The sequence below is a fragment of the Quercus suber genome, unplaced genomic scaffold, assembly GCF_002906115.3.
Source record: "Quercus suber isolate HL8 unplaced genomic scaffold, Cork oak 2.0 scaffold_10, whole genome shotgun sequence".
NCBI classification, from domain to species: domain Eukaryota; kingdom Viridiplantae; phylum Streptophyta; class Magnoliopsida; order Fagales; family Fagaceae; genus Quercus; species Quercus suber.
In genome coordinates this window covers 453,298-470,022 of record NW_027069476.1, presented here as the reverse complement: position 1 = coordinate 470,022, position 16,725 = coordinate 453,298, and the positions used below count along the sequence as shown (strand labels likewise).

Genomic DNA, 16,725 nt, shown 5'->3' with positions numbered 1-16,725 from the left:
CGCCAGCTTGGGATGACTCTTGTTTGTTCAAGCTCTAATAATATGTCAATGTTTAGGTGTGCAATGTGAGATAATCAAACATCATACTCAGCCAGTTAAGTTTTAAGTTTTGACTATTCTTAACCAAGTTATCTTGTACTGTCCTTTCATTTCTTCTGGCAGAAGAAAATGTGAAAAAGAAAAACAAGTTAACCGAATTAGCATTTGAGCACATGTATAGTAACATTTTACTTCACATAAAATTATCACAGATTGCCATGCATAATGAAATTCTAGGACATGTCCTGCAATAGAATTCTGAGTTCTTTGTTAATATCTGAGGCATTTATGCTTTTATAAATAAGGGGTTTAATATTATTAAAAAAGAAAAAGGGTTTAGGGTGATTAAGTTTGGTACAGTAATTTGAAAGTGGTTCTTTTGAAAATGTTGTGGTGTCTAACTCACCATTGAATTTAAATCATCTATACTACTTTTTTTGTACCATTTTATATTCTACCAATTACTATTTGCCATGTTTTCATTTTATATTCCTTATAGAATAACTGAAGTTTAAAATGAAAAGTAAAACAAAAACATAGCAAGTTGTGATTTGTGGAACATAAAGTGGTACAGAAGATTTGGACTCGGGTTTCTAATGGGGTATCAAATATATTTTATGGAAAACAATTAATTAAGTGCAATCGAATTAAATAATGTTTTGCCATGCATGACATGAGTTTTTGAGTGTTCGAAATTTCATAAATACTACTCCCTCACTCCAGTGTTACATGGAAAAAATTAAACCAAATATATTTAAATATATAATACATGTTTAATTAATAAAAATTCACACGGTGGTGACCAATTTTATTAATATAGTTTTGAATTATTTACATATAAATTTTTAATTATACCATTCAATGCAAGCACACAATACTACTTAACTATTTATATAATACATACATATAAGGACAGACCCAAGATTTTAAGCTAGTGAGGACCAGAGTATAAAGAAAGAAAAAAAAAAAAAACTCCAANGAAGTAAAAAAAATAACAAAAAAGAAAAGAAAGGAAAGTGAACTTGAGAGCTGAGACTGAGAGCCAGAGGCGAGACAGAGAGATCAGAGATAGAGAGGAGAGACAGAGAGACCCACCCTGACCCCGTGACGCTAACACTGCCACCGCCACTGACGCCCACGCCAGTCGCTGTGATGATTGTGAGAGCGAGACGCTGAGACCCATCTTGAATCCTTGATCAGTTGATCTTGCTACCAATCACGCCGGCGAGACCCACTTGCCGCTGCCCACTTCAAACCCACTTGCCGCCGTCACCGGTTGCTCAAGACCCACTTGTCACCGCCACTCACAGGTATTTGCTCTTATCTTTTCCTTCAAAACTTCATAAATATAAAATGTTTGTGATATGATCTGAGAATCTGAGATTCACAGAAACTGTGCTTGTTTGTGTTTTTACTGATGAACTGAACTGATGTAATATTGGTGATTGACTGATTGTGAATTGAACCTGTGCTGCGGCTACTACTTGTGGTGTTTTTTTTTTTTTTGGCTTTTTGGCTGTGACTCTATGACTCTGTGTTTGTGACTCTCTATATAGATAAGAGAGAGAGAGAGAGAGAGAGAGAGAGAGAAGAGAGAGAGAGAGAGAGAGAGAGAGAGAGAGTAGAGTTTGTAGTTGTAGGGATTAGTTTTTTCTTTGTTGACCGGTAGTTGGGCATAATAGGGACAACCAGACAAGTGGAGTTGGGGGTTGGGCAATGGACAAAACAAAAGGTAAAGTTAAAGACAACTTTACCTTCTTCTTCTTTTTCTGTAAGGTCAATTAGTGTCAGCAGTGGCCAGTGGGATTCATTGGGTTAGTGGGTCAGTGTTAGAAAGAGGGAGACAATCAGACAACACAAAGACATAAATAAAGGCAGACCAAAGACAAAAAGAAAAAAATAAATCATATATTATAGAAAACTAGCATATAACCCGCACAATGTGCGGGATACTTTTTTTTGCGAATAATTATTTGCGAGGGGAAAAAAATTTTTTTTTTTTTTTTTTTTTTTAGAATGTAGTATAGAAAAACATGAAAGCACAATTGGTTGTAATTAGGGATCAAAATCAAAAACTAATATTTAGAATATTTATTCTAAATACAATAAATTCTATTCTAGTAATAGCACAATACAATTTAATTGAGTGTTGAAATTTACCAACTTTAGTCTTTAATCGTGTAAACATTCTATTAGGACAATTCAAATAGTAGTATACATCAATTCAAGTCAAAATTTCATAAAAACTTCCAAAGGTCTGTGCATCTATATTTTCTAAATGTTGATGGATTTTTTTTGTTTCCTGCAATGATTGACACTTTAAGTAATTAGCACCTCAAGAAATAACATAATCAGTGCACATTGGCCATTCCTTTGGAGCAACTAAATCAAACATAAGTATAAATGAAACTCTAGTGGAAAATGGATTCAATTGTTACCATCCACTCATTTTCCTGTTTTTCCCAGAGTAATTTTGTAAATTAAAAATTTTAAAATAGCACTCAAAATGTCAAAACTAAAATCGGAATTTTAAACTAATTTAGCATCATGGGTTTAATATTTTTTAAACCTTAATATCCTTAAAAGATATTTCTTCAATAATTTATAAAAAAAAAAAGTAAAATACTTGTATGACATATACAATTATACATATGCAATTTTATATTTTCCAGTATAGTTTCAGAACAATAAAGAATTGTGCCTAAAAAGACCTATTAGTTCCATATCATCTAATAGTTCCAGTATAAATATTTAAATCATATTTTAGGTGAATTTTGTTCCATATCATCTATTAGCTCCAAAACTGTACTGATGATGCAGTTACTTTTTTTTTTTTTTTAAATTATCTGTTTCATACGGTAACTTTTCTAACTGTGTTCTTGATTAAATAAATATTTTGTGCAGACATACTATGATATTACTTCAGATAGTTATCTTGATTTCAAGAAGATTCAAATCGGAAGTGTAGAGGCAAACATTTTTGTGGACATAAACCTGATATCTGAAGCTATCTTTTCTTCATGTTATGTAGCGATTCTATGTTCTCTTAACATGGCTAATTACCTGAACATTTTAATTTAGTTAAAAGGCATCTCTCCTTTGTTCTTTTTTAATGAGTCGTTCCATACTTTTTTTTTCCTTTTTTTTTTTTGGGGGGGGATAAGTAATGAGTTGTAGTGTACTTAGCCAGCCTTGATTAATAACAAAAACAACCTTAACAGTTCCAGACAATAATTGGGAACGAAATATTGCAGAATACCATTTACTTAGCTTTAAATAAATATGATTGTCAACCATTGTATTCACATACATTCTGTTAGTGTATACTTGACAGACAGATTTTTAAGCTTCATTGAAAAGTATCTGTAAATCAATCAAAACTTTGATATCCCTTAAGTATTAGTTACTGCACACTATCTTTGAATGTATTTTACAGTGAAACTCAAAAGTATAAGAGGTGTCCTCCAACCAAACATGGTCTACTAAATGAAATACATGTATTTCAGTCAATTTAATAGCAATCACATTCATTGTTTTGTAAATGAAAATTCACCCACCAGCAACCATAAAGTCACAGCAACAAAATATATTACACTTTCAGATTTCAAAGTTTTACAATCTCAATCACTCTTCAAAAACAACAGCTCTAGTAGAATGGAAAACAGTTTCCAATAGGGATAATGCTTCTCTTTTTTTAGCGCTCTGCATCCCCTTGAATAGTAAGGGGTAAGTCATTGGTTCAAATCCAATAATAATTAAAACCGGCTGAAACCCCTGTTTTTGCTAGCATGACAGCAAGTACAGGTTGGCAGTAAAGAGTCAACTGAATGACCAAAGCATTGGTAAGTCCTTTGTTGTACTGGAGATTACTAAGCAAAGAATACCCACTGCACCAAAACCATACACAGCCCACAAAATTTAGTTTAGAATTCAGAAAGTTGCATGTCAGAAATTACAATATAGCTCTGAAAAGCAGTAAAAACAAAGTCCCTTTTTTTTTGGCATCAACCAAGTAGTGCCTCAGTTACTGAACTGAACCCAGATCAGTATGTACCATAATATTTAAGAAAATGACAGGAAACTCACAAATAATCATGTGATAACAAAAACGAACCCCTCATTTTAATTACTCAGCAACTTTCAGATTATAAAACATCAAAAAATTACACTACAAATTATAACAAAAACAAAACAAAAGCTCTCTTCTTTTACAATGAAACATCCCTCTTCACCCATGTATCATAGCCACAACAACTGAACCAAACTCACCACTATTTCAAATTAAGAGAATGAAAACTAAATGAGAGAGAGATGAACCTTGGTGAGAATGATATCAAAAAGATCCATCCATGTTTTTGAACCCCCAATCATTGTTTGGTGCCTGAAATTTTCCAGAGTTGGTATCAGTTTTCCAAAATAGAAGCAGAAAGTGAGGCATTCAATTTTGCAAGAAAGAAGTGGGATTGATTATCTGTAGCCTACAGTAAATTCAAGTAGCTTAATTATCATTAGACTTCTTAAAGTTACCTGCCTCTAATGTTAATATTAGCCTTGTATCGTTCCTAATTGTTACATAAATACACAGACACTCATTTATATTTATATATACGCAGAGGAGAACCACTCATTGTAATTTTGTATACAACTCTGTTTATATATTGATGAGACTGTCTATTAACATCTCAAGTTAATCTTTATTGCTTTTAAAAATCATATATAAAATTTTGTCTCAGTTCCATATTGCTTGAATTTCTATTTTTTTGTCTTTCCATTGTCTTATTGTTATTTAGCTTAGAAGCAAATAGTTGCATTGGTAACTTTTTGTGTTGTATGAGTGTTAGTGTGTTACTGGTACTAAGATTTTCTCAAAATTAGTGCTCTTCTTCTTACTACTAAATCTGAGATCTCTTAATGAATCTGAGATCTTTTAGATAATCTAAAAAAATTCTATTATTAGTAATGTTAGTGTATACACAAATTACAGTTTCATGTGAAGAGTATATATCCATTATCTATACCTCTAAGGAAAGAAACATTACAAATCTTTTACATATGTGGATTACATTTTTTTTTAAAAACTACATATATTCAAGAAAGTTTTCTTCTCTATATTCAACTATTGAAGCTTATAATATTAAGTTCCAGCAGGTATGGAAAATGTTTTATTATTTTTTTTGTATCCATTTTTTAAATATTATTTTCTGTTTAAAAAAACTTTAAACTTACCTATTAGTCAATCGAAATCATAGCAATATTGATCAGATCATGGTTGTTTGCTATGTTAACTGCATCCCACATTCATTGATATCTGCTTCAAAGTTTTGCACTTCATTGTGATTTGAATCTGTAATATTAGAACATTTTAAACATTAGTAAAGTTTACATATAACAATGGAGGAAAACCTACTTTCTACAATATAAGTGATAATCTAGTTTACATTATAAACAAATTGAAATAATTTTAATAAACAGTAAGTGTTACCTTTTGGCAAATTATCAAATATTTCTTTGTAGACAATATTTTTCGTATGAAAACGATCACCATAATCATTTTCTACAATGAGTATTCTAAGGCCATCTTTACTTGTAACTCTGGATACGGCTACATATAACAAAGCTTGTCAGTAAAAGAACTACAACTACAAAGAATTAATGTTTTCAAGCAAATCTGTCATTCATACTTTATATGTTCTACCTTTTAAAAAAATTTCCCTGCTAATAATACCATTACCAACTCTCACATGTTTTAGAAAGCTAATCAGTTAATTGTGAACATGTACCAACTATTAGTATAACGATTAGTCCAATCATTACACAACCAAATATCTAAAAATGGTATCAAAAGCTTATCGTTAAAATAATTAGAAAGACGCATTCATTATCAAGTCGTCAACTTCCACAGCCATTTATATATGGTCATGTGATTGATAATGGATCATTAGTATGAAGGAAACTGCATTTTAAATTATAATTAGTCATGAATGAGTTAGTTTCAGGACAATGTTGAAAATAGATTTTGTTTTTGGCAACTTATGAAGTGTAATTCATGAACTTAAGGCCCTGACCTTTAATCTAAGAATTTCCCAAAAGCATAAAAACTGCTGCAAACCAACTAAGCCAAGAAATCAATTACAACTAAAACCTTACACACAAAAATTAAACACTTGTGGTCAATTGGATTTTGTGAATCCAACAAAAGGCCAAAATTTATATCAAGATAGGGAAAAGAAAAGATTGAATCAAAGGATTATGTACCAGTTGTCAAAGAGAAATTTCCTCAAACACATGACATGCAACATTTTTCAGAGTTCTCCAATCATACTATTCTTTCTCATCTTTCTAACTCCCTCAAACCAATTCCAAATTTTAAACCTTAATCAAAACCAAATCTAGGCTAGATGCCTAAATCAAAACTAAGCAGTCCATATCAAATTTTTTGTGCATAAGAAAATACATTTATCGACGTGGTAACGGCAGTATTACGGAGGCTCCAAGCATTCAGATTTTTTATGAAAACACAAACTAAACCAAAATCTGCCAAGCTTAAATTAAATTTAATCAATACTACAGTAGCACAAAAGGACTCAAGAAATTGCAAAAATAAATGACGAATTAGGGTAAAAGATAGGCAAGCCTTCTGCTTGAAACGCTAAGTCAATGGGGAAAAAAATGCCTATCTTCTACCAAACCCATATATCTTTGAAAACCCTAGAAACAGAAATTGAATAGAAAACCAAAAAAAGGGAGAAAAATATATACCTTCTGAATTTTCAGTTGTTGAACAACAGAGACGGAATTGTTGAACAATCAGAGATGGGATTGCAAAGCACGAACAGAGGTTTCCAATGTTGCTAGTCCGATCTGTGTATAGGGAGATGTAACAAAGAATCAAAAGTGTAAGTGAGTCCGAAACCCATCTATCTTTGGAAACCCTAGAAGCGAAAACTGAATGGAAATGCCTACCTTCTGACTTGTCGATTGTTGAGAAGCGGAGACGGGACTGCAGAGCACGATCTGTGTGTATGCTTTGATAAGTAAGAATGAAATGGTAAAAATTGAGTTTCACCGAATCCGATCTGAGTGTATATGAAGGAGCAGCGAAGGATCGATAGTTTGAGGGAGTCTGTTTTTTTGATCGGGAAATTTGGTTTGGGTTTAAGGGCTTGTGTTTTTCTCCTTTTTTTTTTCTTTTTTTTTTCTCTTCTGATAAGCGACTTTGTTTTTTTTATAAAGGTCTAAGTTTGTTTCTGAAACCGAGTCTCTTCGATCGCACCGTGCGATTTTTTTAAAGGGTAAGTTATACACGTGTCAGCGTTTTAAGGGGGCTTTTTTACTTACGTGTCAGCACCTTATTAAAAGCTTCTGCTATTATATATAGTATTAGATTGTCACACAAATTTAAGAAAATAATGGTGATTCTTATTTTATTTGTAGATCATGAAAAAATCAACTACAATGCTTGATTTTTTCAAAAGAAAAGGTTCAACTTCAAATTCTTCCGAAGTCAATGTGGAATTGCCAACAACTAATGTTGCTATTCCAATTCCGGAAAATGTGGATGTTCCAATTCCAGAAAATGTGAATGTTCCAATTCTGGAAAATGTCGATGTTCTAATCTCTCAAACACAATTTCAAAGAATTGACCTTGATTCTTTGGATTATGATCCCAGAACACGCAAACAAATATGGGAATATCATGTTAATCAATGTGATGAAATTCAACGGGCTTACATTTAAAAAGGTCCGCACCAACCTCCTCTAGGGACATTCAAAAAAAGTGGAAAGCGCAATCGTAGCTTTCAAGCTTCTTGGTTTAAAAATAATTCAAAATGGCTTGAATATTCTCCTACAACAGATGCAGCTTATTGTCTACCTTGCTTTGTCTTTCATAATCCAAATGGGGTTGTGGGACAACAAAATGCATTCATTGTTGGTGGATTTAGATCTTGGAAAAAGGTTGGGGGCAAAGATTGTTATTTTCAAGGTCATATAGGAAAAAAATCCTAACTCAGCTCATAGAGTTACCAAGCAAATGTGTAAGGATTTGATGAACCAATCGCAGCATTTGCAAAGGGTAGTTAATCATTTCACTACTGAACAAATTGCAAATAATCGGTTGCAACTGAAGGCCTCAATTTTTATTGTTTGGTATCTTGCCTTTCAAGCTATATCTTTTAGAGGTAATGATGAAAGTTTTAGTTCATTAAACCGTGGGAACTTTTTTGAATCATTGGGTATTGTGAATTTTTTTAATGAGAAGATTGCTGAAATAATAGAAAAAGCTCCCAAAAATGCAACCTACACATCACCTAGGATTCAAAAGGAAATTTTACATGTTTTCTCAGCCAAAGTGAAGAAGGCCATTCGGGAAGAAATTGGTAATGCAAAGTTTTGCATAATGGTTGATGAAGCTCGTGATGAGTCCATGAAAGAGCAAATGGCTGTAGTCTTTAGATATGTTGATGTAGATGGCTTTGTGAAAGAACGTTTTTTTGGGCTTATTCATGTTGTTGACACTGGGCTTTGACTCTAAAGAAGGGGATATATTCATTGTTATCTCAACATTGCTTAGATATACAAAATATTCGAGGGCAAGGATATGATGGAGCAAGAAACATGCGAGGTATGTGGAGTGGATTACAAGCTTTGATTTTGAATGATTGCCCATATGCTTACTACATCCATTGTTGTGCACATCGCTTACAATTGGCATTAGTAAAAGCATCAAAACAAGTTGTTCCCATTAGTCATTTTTTTCTTACATTGCTTTTTCTGATTAGAATTGTTAATGCTTCATGCAAGCGCAATGAGCAATTGAAAGTTGCCAGTGCTAATGAAATAGCACGTTTAATTGATCTTGAAGAGCTTGAAACTAGAAGTGGACTTAATCAAATTAGCACTTTACAACGACCTGTAGAAACACGTTGGAGTTCACATTTTAGATCAGTTTCTAGCTTATTAAGGATGTTTACTTCAACTGCTAAAGTTTTGCAAAATATAATTGATGATGCAATTGATGAAGAACATCGGGCAGAAGAAAAGTCAGCTTATGATGGTTTAACTTCATTTGAATTTGTCTTCATCTTGCATCTTGAGAAGGAAACTATGGAGATCACTGATAAACTTTGTCAAGCTTTGCAAAGCCAATCTCAAGACATTTTAAATGTCATGCATTTAGTTTCATCTACTAAAGCACTTATCCAAAAATTTAGAGATGATGGATGGGATGGCTTACTCACCACTGTGATATCATTTTGTGAGAAGCATTGCATTGATGTCCTAGATATGAATGCTCATTATATTGCGAGGCAAGGTCGAGCTCGTAATCAACAAGATAACGTTACAAATAAGCATCATTATCGAGTAAATATTTTTTATGCTACAATAGATTCTTAATTACATGAACTAAATTATTGGTTTAATGAAGATGCAATGGAGTTACTTAGGCTCAGCTCAGCTTTAGAACCTCAAGAGGCATTAAAATCTTTCAGAAGTAGTGATCTTTGTTTGTTGGTAATGAATTTCTATCCACAAGATTTCATAGATTATGACAAACAAGTGTTAGAGAAGGAGTTTTATCATTTTGAGCATAATGTAGTCCAGGATCCAGAGTTCAAAAAATTGAAAAGTTTATCTGAGTTGTCTCAATGATTAGTGAGAATTGGAAATTTAGAATATTACAAACTTTTTTATAGAATGGTGAGACTTGTGCTTACTCTTCCAGTTTCTACTGCTACTACAAAGCGAGTATTTTCAGCTATGAAAGTTGTCAAAACTAACCTTCGAAACAAAATGGAAAATGATTTTTTGACGGACTCTTTGATGTTATACATTGAAAAGGATATAGCTTCGACATTTAGTTTGGATTCAATCGTAGATGATTTTGAAGATTTGAAAGAGCGTTGAGTTCCCTTTTCATAGATGATTGTATAAAGAAACAATAGTGTTTCGTGTATTTTGTTTTTGTTAGTAGATGATTGTATCTTAATATATTAAGAAACAATGATTTTTGGGTATTTGTCTTGGTTGTTAGTTTATTAATACTATATGGATGTGTATTTGAAAAAAAAAATTCGCTTATCTCCGACCCCCCCAACTTAAAATCCTGCGTCCGTCCCTGGTGACATACCTCTTCTTCTCCTGCCGGACCGCCGGTTTCTGGCTAGATCTAGTGTTAGAATAGTTAAAGTTAGGGTTTCCATAGTTTCTCCGGCAATAAAAAACCACCAGCTTCTTTAATTTCTCTTTTCTTCTTTATTTTTTTGCTGGAGATTTTTTGTTTGCTTTTAGTGAGCACTGTGGGAAAGCAGAAAGCATAGCTTTTGAAGGGCTGAGATGAGAACAAGTTTACAACTAATGGACTTCTTTGTTTTCCTTTTTGTTCTCTCAAAAGGAGTACCTCCACTATCTTCATGGTTATTTTTATTATTTTATATGGCTTTAGTACTAGTGAGCCAGTGACTATTGGATTTATTTGGATTTCCCACGATGAGCTGTGCTTTCTACTCCAATTGGATTTATTGGAGTAGAAAGCACAACTCATCTCTTTATTCTTCAGCGGAGGGCACAAATCCTAGAATTCAAAAGATCTGAAATCTGAAGCCGTGGGTTTTCTTGCAGGAAAAAGAGGAAGGAAGAAGAAAAAAAAATGAAGAATTTTTAGTTTTAACGCCGTTTGTTGGGGCTGTTAAACTGGACAGATGTCAAAATTTTAAGTGAGGAACTTAATGTACTGTACCTAAGGTACTGTACCTAAGTTTTGCTCTATGATTTATATAGAATTTTGGAATCTTGTATATATCCAACTAATTCATCACAAGTGATTTGCTAGACCATTTGCATTTTAATTGAGTTTGTTTGGAATAAAATTGCATTTATTTATTATCAAACAATGGGTCCCATAGATGGACTGAAATGGACTAAAATTAGAAAGCATTTGCATTTGCATTTGCTAAATGCATTTAGGTTGGTGGGAACAAATGAGTTAAGGGGTACATTTCTGAACATTCATTCTTGGAAATGGAAAAAAAGCTGTGCAACTTTTGTCTTGGTAGGAGTGAACAAACGGCATGATAATGGTGTTTATGTGTTAAGGAATAAATTGGTTGCTTTTTAATTGTCTTGGATGTGTTTGGTATTACCCCAAACCTTAGGGTAGTTATCTGGAATTTACCCTTTATTTTATTGTTATATTTAAATATTATTAAATAATATTTATTTAATTAAGACTATTTTCATTATTTCATTATTATCTTCTAAATCTTTTTAATGTATTTCTTATTCATTTGTTATATTTTCACTCAAATTTTTAATTGTGTCTTATTTAATATTTGTGGGGATAAAAGCTCAGATTCATATATTAGGCCTTGGGCCCTATTTGAAGATGTGGATACGTCTGAGGATGAATAAATGATTGGGAAAGGCCCTGGAGTGGAGAATCACGAAAGGAAAGGATAGAGAAATATAGTTTGAGGAGTGTATTCTTCTCAAATATGAGGAATATCAATCAAGCAAATACCTGGGCGGTTTAGGTGACCTACCAGGAAGTTCCAACAATAAGGATGAACTCCAAGCACAAATAAAGATGATAAAAATGGAGAAATATCTAAAGAAAAAGTTGCTACCACCGCATTAAATGCACTGTAATAACTTTTCTGGCCGCATTTATGTGGAGAATACCCTTGAACAGTGCAGTCTCAGCTGTCACCACTCATGGAGAGCTAAAGAAGATACCTTATGGGACATATACTCAAGTGAATGCTTAGATGAAGAACAAGTGTACGATCGAGATGGTCTGAAAGAAAACTATATAAATGTAAAAGACCTTTCATGAGGGGGGGATCAAAAGAAAAATAGAAGGAAGAAGAAGGAAGAATTACTTTTAAAAACAACAATTTATCTCCTCGGATATAAGTTTATTCAAGCTTCAAGTGTGTTTTTGTGCTTGTTAATCTTTTAAATCTTTATTAACTGTTGTTTAATTCACAAACAACCCAGTTCTTTCACCCACTCTCTACAAATTCATTGTATTGGGCTCGTTGGGTTCATATCCCACATCTTTTGGGTTTGGGCTACAAATCTTGACCCTACAATATTAATAACAATTTTATCTATAGATGCCTTCTAGATTCAATTTGTTTTTCTAGTTTTTTCTTCTTCTTTTTTTAATTTTTTTTCATATCTAAATAGATATTTTTTGGTAGCCATTTATAATTAACAAAATATTTATAAATAAATGACACATGATTTATAATTGAACTAAAATAAAATTTAAACTGTAGAACAATAGATCTAATTTATCTAAATCAAGATTGCAACTTTACTAAATAATATGGTCATTTTATACTCTAAACTTGTACAAATAAAATTTTATTTCATATAACTGAATAAATTAGCACTAATAAAAAAAGTAAATTATTTTTAAAGGATAACTAATGAAAATATACTTAAACAATACAAATTAAATAAATTACTAGAAGTATTAATATATATTATTAGAAATTGGAAAATCAAACTTAAATAAAATATAATAATAAAAATCTAAATAAAGTAACAATCACATCGGAGCCACGTGATGATGGCTAGATGGTATGAACCCTTTAAACTTTATCTTCTTCTTTTTTTAATAAAAACATACTAGTTTATAATGGGGCTTTTTTAATATACAGTGCATTCTATTAGCCATTAAAAGGGGCTTTAAATTTTTTTTTCTTAATTTGGGTAAAAAGGTAAAGAAGTCTTAATCAAAATATAACATAAATATATTGTGTAGGGTCTATATTTGTAGCCCAAACCTAAGGGGTATAGGATATGGGCCCAACAAGCCCAATTCAATGAATTTGTAGAAAGGAGGTGAAAGAGCTGAGTTGGTAGTGAACTAAACAACATCTAACAAAGATTCAACAGGTAAACAAGTGTAAGAACCAACTTAAAACTTGAATAGATTGTTGTCCGAGGAGACAAACTTGTGTTTATATAATTCTTAGAGCTACAGTAAACCTTTCTTCTCTCTTTTTCTTTTGATTTTTTGGTCCTTTTGCTGTAAGAGGATTTTTACACTTATATAGTTTTTTTCTAGACTATCTAATCGTCCACTTTTTCTTCATCTAAACGTTCACTTGGTATATGTCCTGTCAGGTATCTTCGTCGGTTCTCCATGAGTGGTGGTAGTTGAGACTGCACTGTTCAGGGGTCTTCTCCACATTAATGTGACTAGAAAAGTTGCTGCAGTGCATTTAATGCAGTGGTAGCAGCTTTTCCTTTAGATATTTCTTTGTTCTTATCATCTTTATACGTGCCTGAGATTCATCCTTATCATTGGAATTGCCAGGAAAATCACTCAAATCTCTCAAGTACTTGCTTGATCGATATACTTCATATCCGAGGACACACTGTTCGAACTATATTCTTTGATCATTTTCAAGCACATTTATCCCACATGAGATCCTTCTCAATCATTTACTCCTCTTCGAACACACCTCAGTCTTCAAATAGGGCCCTAGGCCCAAGACATAAATTTGGGCTTCTACCCCCACATATTGTATTAGTTAAAAGATGGGGCATTCTTTTATTTGAAGGCCTTAAGCAAATGCCTTTGTCATCTATATGCTAAAGCTAGCACTAGACCTTGTCCTTGCATAAGAGACTTGAATCTAAATTTTATTTACACAAAAAACCAATTGGTTCATTGTCTTAATTATAATTGATAAAAAGTAAATTCCATGAAATGGATACCATGAGTTCAAGTCTGTTATTTCTAAAATAAATTTTTTAATAAAAAGAATCACTAAAAAAAATTTTACCACCCATCATCATTTTACTTTAGTAAAAGTATATGTTTTGTCCCTGAATTTAGGTTAAATTCTAAATTAAACTTGAAAGTTGAAAGGTTCTATTTTAGTTCTAAATATATATATTTTATTTATACATATAAACATATTAAGTTAATCTTTTTGTTGTATTATCGTTATAATTGTTGCTTATGTAAAATTTGACAAAATCTCGTTGCGCTCCATTGCAATAGAAGGTTACAAAAGACATAACTTGCAATGTTCACAATTTCTTTTAGGACATTTCTTTTATACAATACTAATATATAATTGTTGGGGTTTATGCCCTAAAATCCAATTGGTTTGAATGTCATGAATAATTAAGTTGTTTAATTATATGAGACTATCTATTTATGAACTAATGGGACATTATCTTAGTCTATGAGATGCATAGTATGTGATTTATGTGAAAAATCACAGAAGATGTAAATCACAAGTTCTTTGTAAATTCAGAATTTTAGTTCGTAGTCGGTGATGAAATTGGGCATTTCATTTGCGAAGACTATAACATATCAATTAAGATGATTTGTCTTGATCATGGAAATGGAGACTTCTAGTTGATATGTTTTAAGAGTTACGACATATTAAACTGGACCGTTGTGAGATTTATTATTCTCCTAGTGACTGTCAAATGAATAATAAATCTCACGACTTCTATTTACATCAACTCTAAATCCTGAGAGAATAATGGACTTGATCATGAGATGTAGGTTGCCTTGATATATTAGGAGTGAGATCTATAAGTAACGATCAAAACCTCAGTATATTGGGTAACCGCATTTAATGTTGATGAAACATATATTCTCAACATGGAATTCATATTCTCTTAACGGAGATATAAAATATTCCCTTAAGATAAGTTTAATGGGTTTGATTATTCAGAGTGTTGGGCCCAACCACTTCAGTAAGGAGTTACTAAAGTATATGTATTTATAAAATTGTATTTCATAAATATATATTGAATAACATAAATGATTAAACCGGGTACTCAAGGATTAAGATATAGTAATCTACAAAGTGGCAGTCAACATTCATGACTTTGTATTACTACGAATATTTTAATGAAGGAGTTGCATATATAATAAAGTTTTGGAATATAATTTATAGATAAAGCTTAGAGTGCAACTATATTTATATAGTGGTATTAAATATAGTTAATGGTAACTTTGAACTTGTCAAGAGTTGACAGAAAAGCCCAAAGCCCGTTGGAGCTAGTGTCTTATTGATCACTTTTGCTCCCACTCCAAGCCACACACTTAAGCCCAATTGGAAAGGCCCAAAAGGCCAGCCCAATTAGATAATTGGTTAGATATAAAGGGAAAAACGTACAGAATATTGTGAGAGAGTAACATCATTGTGAAAATGGTGTGTATGTGAGTTTTTGTCACTCTCTAATCATCCCTTTGTTACCGATTGAGAGTCCACACATCTTGGACATCAAGTGGAATTGGAGTGAAGATTAAAAGTCTCCCGAGAACTTCTGATCTTCGGTTTTGAATTTCACCGCACCAAGATACGCTCTCTTCTACTCGAATTCTAAAATTTACATAGTGCATGTTATAGATTGCGATTGAAGTAGATCCGTTAATTTTCCGCGATGTACATGCTTATATCCATCAATTGGTATCAGAGCAGTCTTCAATTTCCAATCTGTTTAACATGTTTTGTGACTTTTAGAATTGGAGATGATATTTCATATTGTTAGAAGATTATGTTTTAATTTTCTGCATGTTGTTGAAACTATGATTTGATGAAAACTGAAATTGATGTTATGATATTGTTTAAATCTAAATTTAAGTATGTTAAATTGAGTTTTAAGGCTATAGCATCAATAGAATTCAATTTTGACACCAATCTTTGTCTGTAATGTTCATATGTTGAATATTTGTTCATTAAAAACGAAGAAACTGCCTTAGAAAATTTCTGAAAATTCGAGTTTCGCGATTTTCGATCGATCGAAAATTACTTTCAATCGATCGAATGAAACAGTGATCAGACCTTTTAAATAAATCGATTTTCGATTGCTAGTCAATCGATCAAATGTGTTTTTCGATCGATCGAGAGGCGATCGAGTATCAATCGAACAAGTCAGGAGGTCAAATTCGAATTTTTTAATTTTTCGATCAATCGAGGGACACTTTCGATCGATCGAAAGAAGGAAAATCTGAATTTTTCTAAGTGTTTTTACAATAAAGAAAGAGCAATGCTATAAGTGATTAGATTACACATGGTTCTAACTAAAAGACCTAATGAGATCAAAGGTATTAGTTAAATAGAACTCTTAGTTCTAAATAGTTTGGGACTTGTCTTTTAAGAAACATTCTAATGTAATTAGAATTGCTGTGTGATTGAAAGTTCTTAGTTTATTTTAATTAGAAGTTTTAATGAGATTAAAGCTTAATTAAAGGGTATATAGTTTCTAATGAGATTGGAATACTTTATCTAGTAAATTAAGGATAGAGTTCTATATAACTAATTTTTGATTCATTAGTGTTTAAGGAATCCTAAATAGTTTAGGACTTCCATTTTAGTTAGTGATTCTAATAAGATTAGAGTCTTCAACAAGTGCAAGGTTGTTAGTTGTGATGAGATCACAATTATTTAAAGAAAAACTCAAAAAAATGAGTGGGAGTGCTAAAATAACCCTTTTGTTAAGTTTATTGTAATGTGAAATAGATACCTTGTCTTGACTTTGAGTCTTGCATTTCATGCGGAGGGTATTTGCTTCACAGATTACAAGGTTAAACTTCTTTGTGATTGCGCAAATGTTCGTTACTCTATTGTGACGTGACTTAGTAACATCACATTGAATTTAAACAATTAAACACATTTGATGTGTAAGGTTAAAATTGTGATT

General features: G+C 32.1%; 1 protein-coding gene and 2 long non-coding RNA genes across 3 annotated transcripts; 2 read left to right on the top strand and 1 right to left on the bottom strand.

Moving 5' to 3' along the window:
* Window positions 1-1,050: 1,050 nt before the first annotated feature.
* Window positions 1,051-3,273, top strand: LOC136069239 (uncharacterized). Its single transcript, XR_010630473.1, has 2 exons — window positions 1,051-1,349; window positions 2,944-3,273. It is a non-coding gene; the product is annotated as an uncharacterized LOC136069239 (long non-coding RNA).
* A 224-nt stretch (window positions 3,274-3,497) lies between these two features.
* LOC112020061 (uncharacterized) lies at window positions 3,498-7,254 on the bottom strand. Its single transcript, XR_002883755.2, has 6 exons — window positions 7,003-7,254; window positions 6,799-6,900; window positions 5,522-5,641; window positions 5,266-5,383; window positions 4,357-4,420; window positions 3,498-3,926 (listed from the first exon to the last, which is right to left on the bottom strand). It is a non-coding gene; the product is annotated as an uncharacterized LOC112020061 (long non-coding RNA).
* Window positions 7,255-8,655: 1,401 nt separating this feature from the next.
* On the top strand, window positions 8,656-9,945 carry LOC111993331 (uncharacterized). The gene is made up of 3 exons (XM_065778020.1): window positions 8,656-9,361; window positions 9,467-9,667; window positions 9,764-9,945. The coding sequence occupies exons 1-3, from the start codon at window positions 8,656-8,658 to the stop codon at window positions 9,943-9,945; spliced, it is 1,089 nt and encodes a 362-aa protein (XP_065634092.1).
* Window positions 9,946-16,725: the final 6,780 nt, after the last annotated feature.

Excerpts from the sequence above, each read along its gene's own strand:
- LOC111993331 (XM_065778020.1), top strand. The coding sequence starts at position 8,656 with ATGCGAGGTATGTGGAGTGGATTACAAGCTTTGATTTTGAATGATTGC. Across the intron at positions 9,362-9,466 it reads TGCGAGGCAAGGTCGAGCTC|ATGCAATGGAGTTACTTAGG; the intron begins GTAATCAACAAG and ends GGTTTAATGAAG. Across the intron at positions 9,668-9,763 it reads AGAGTTCAAAAAATTGAAAA|TTTCTACTGCTACTACAAAG; the intron begins GTTTATCTGAGT and ends TTACTCTTCCAG.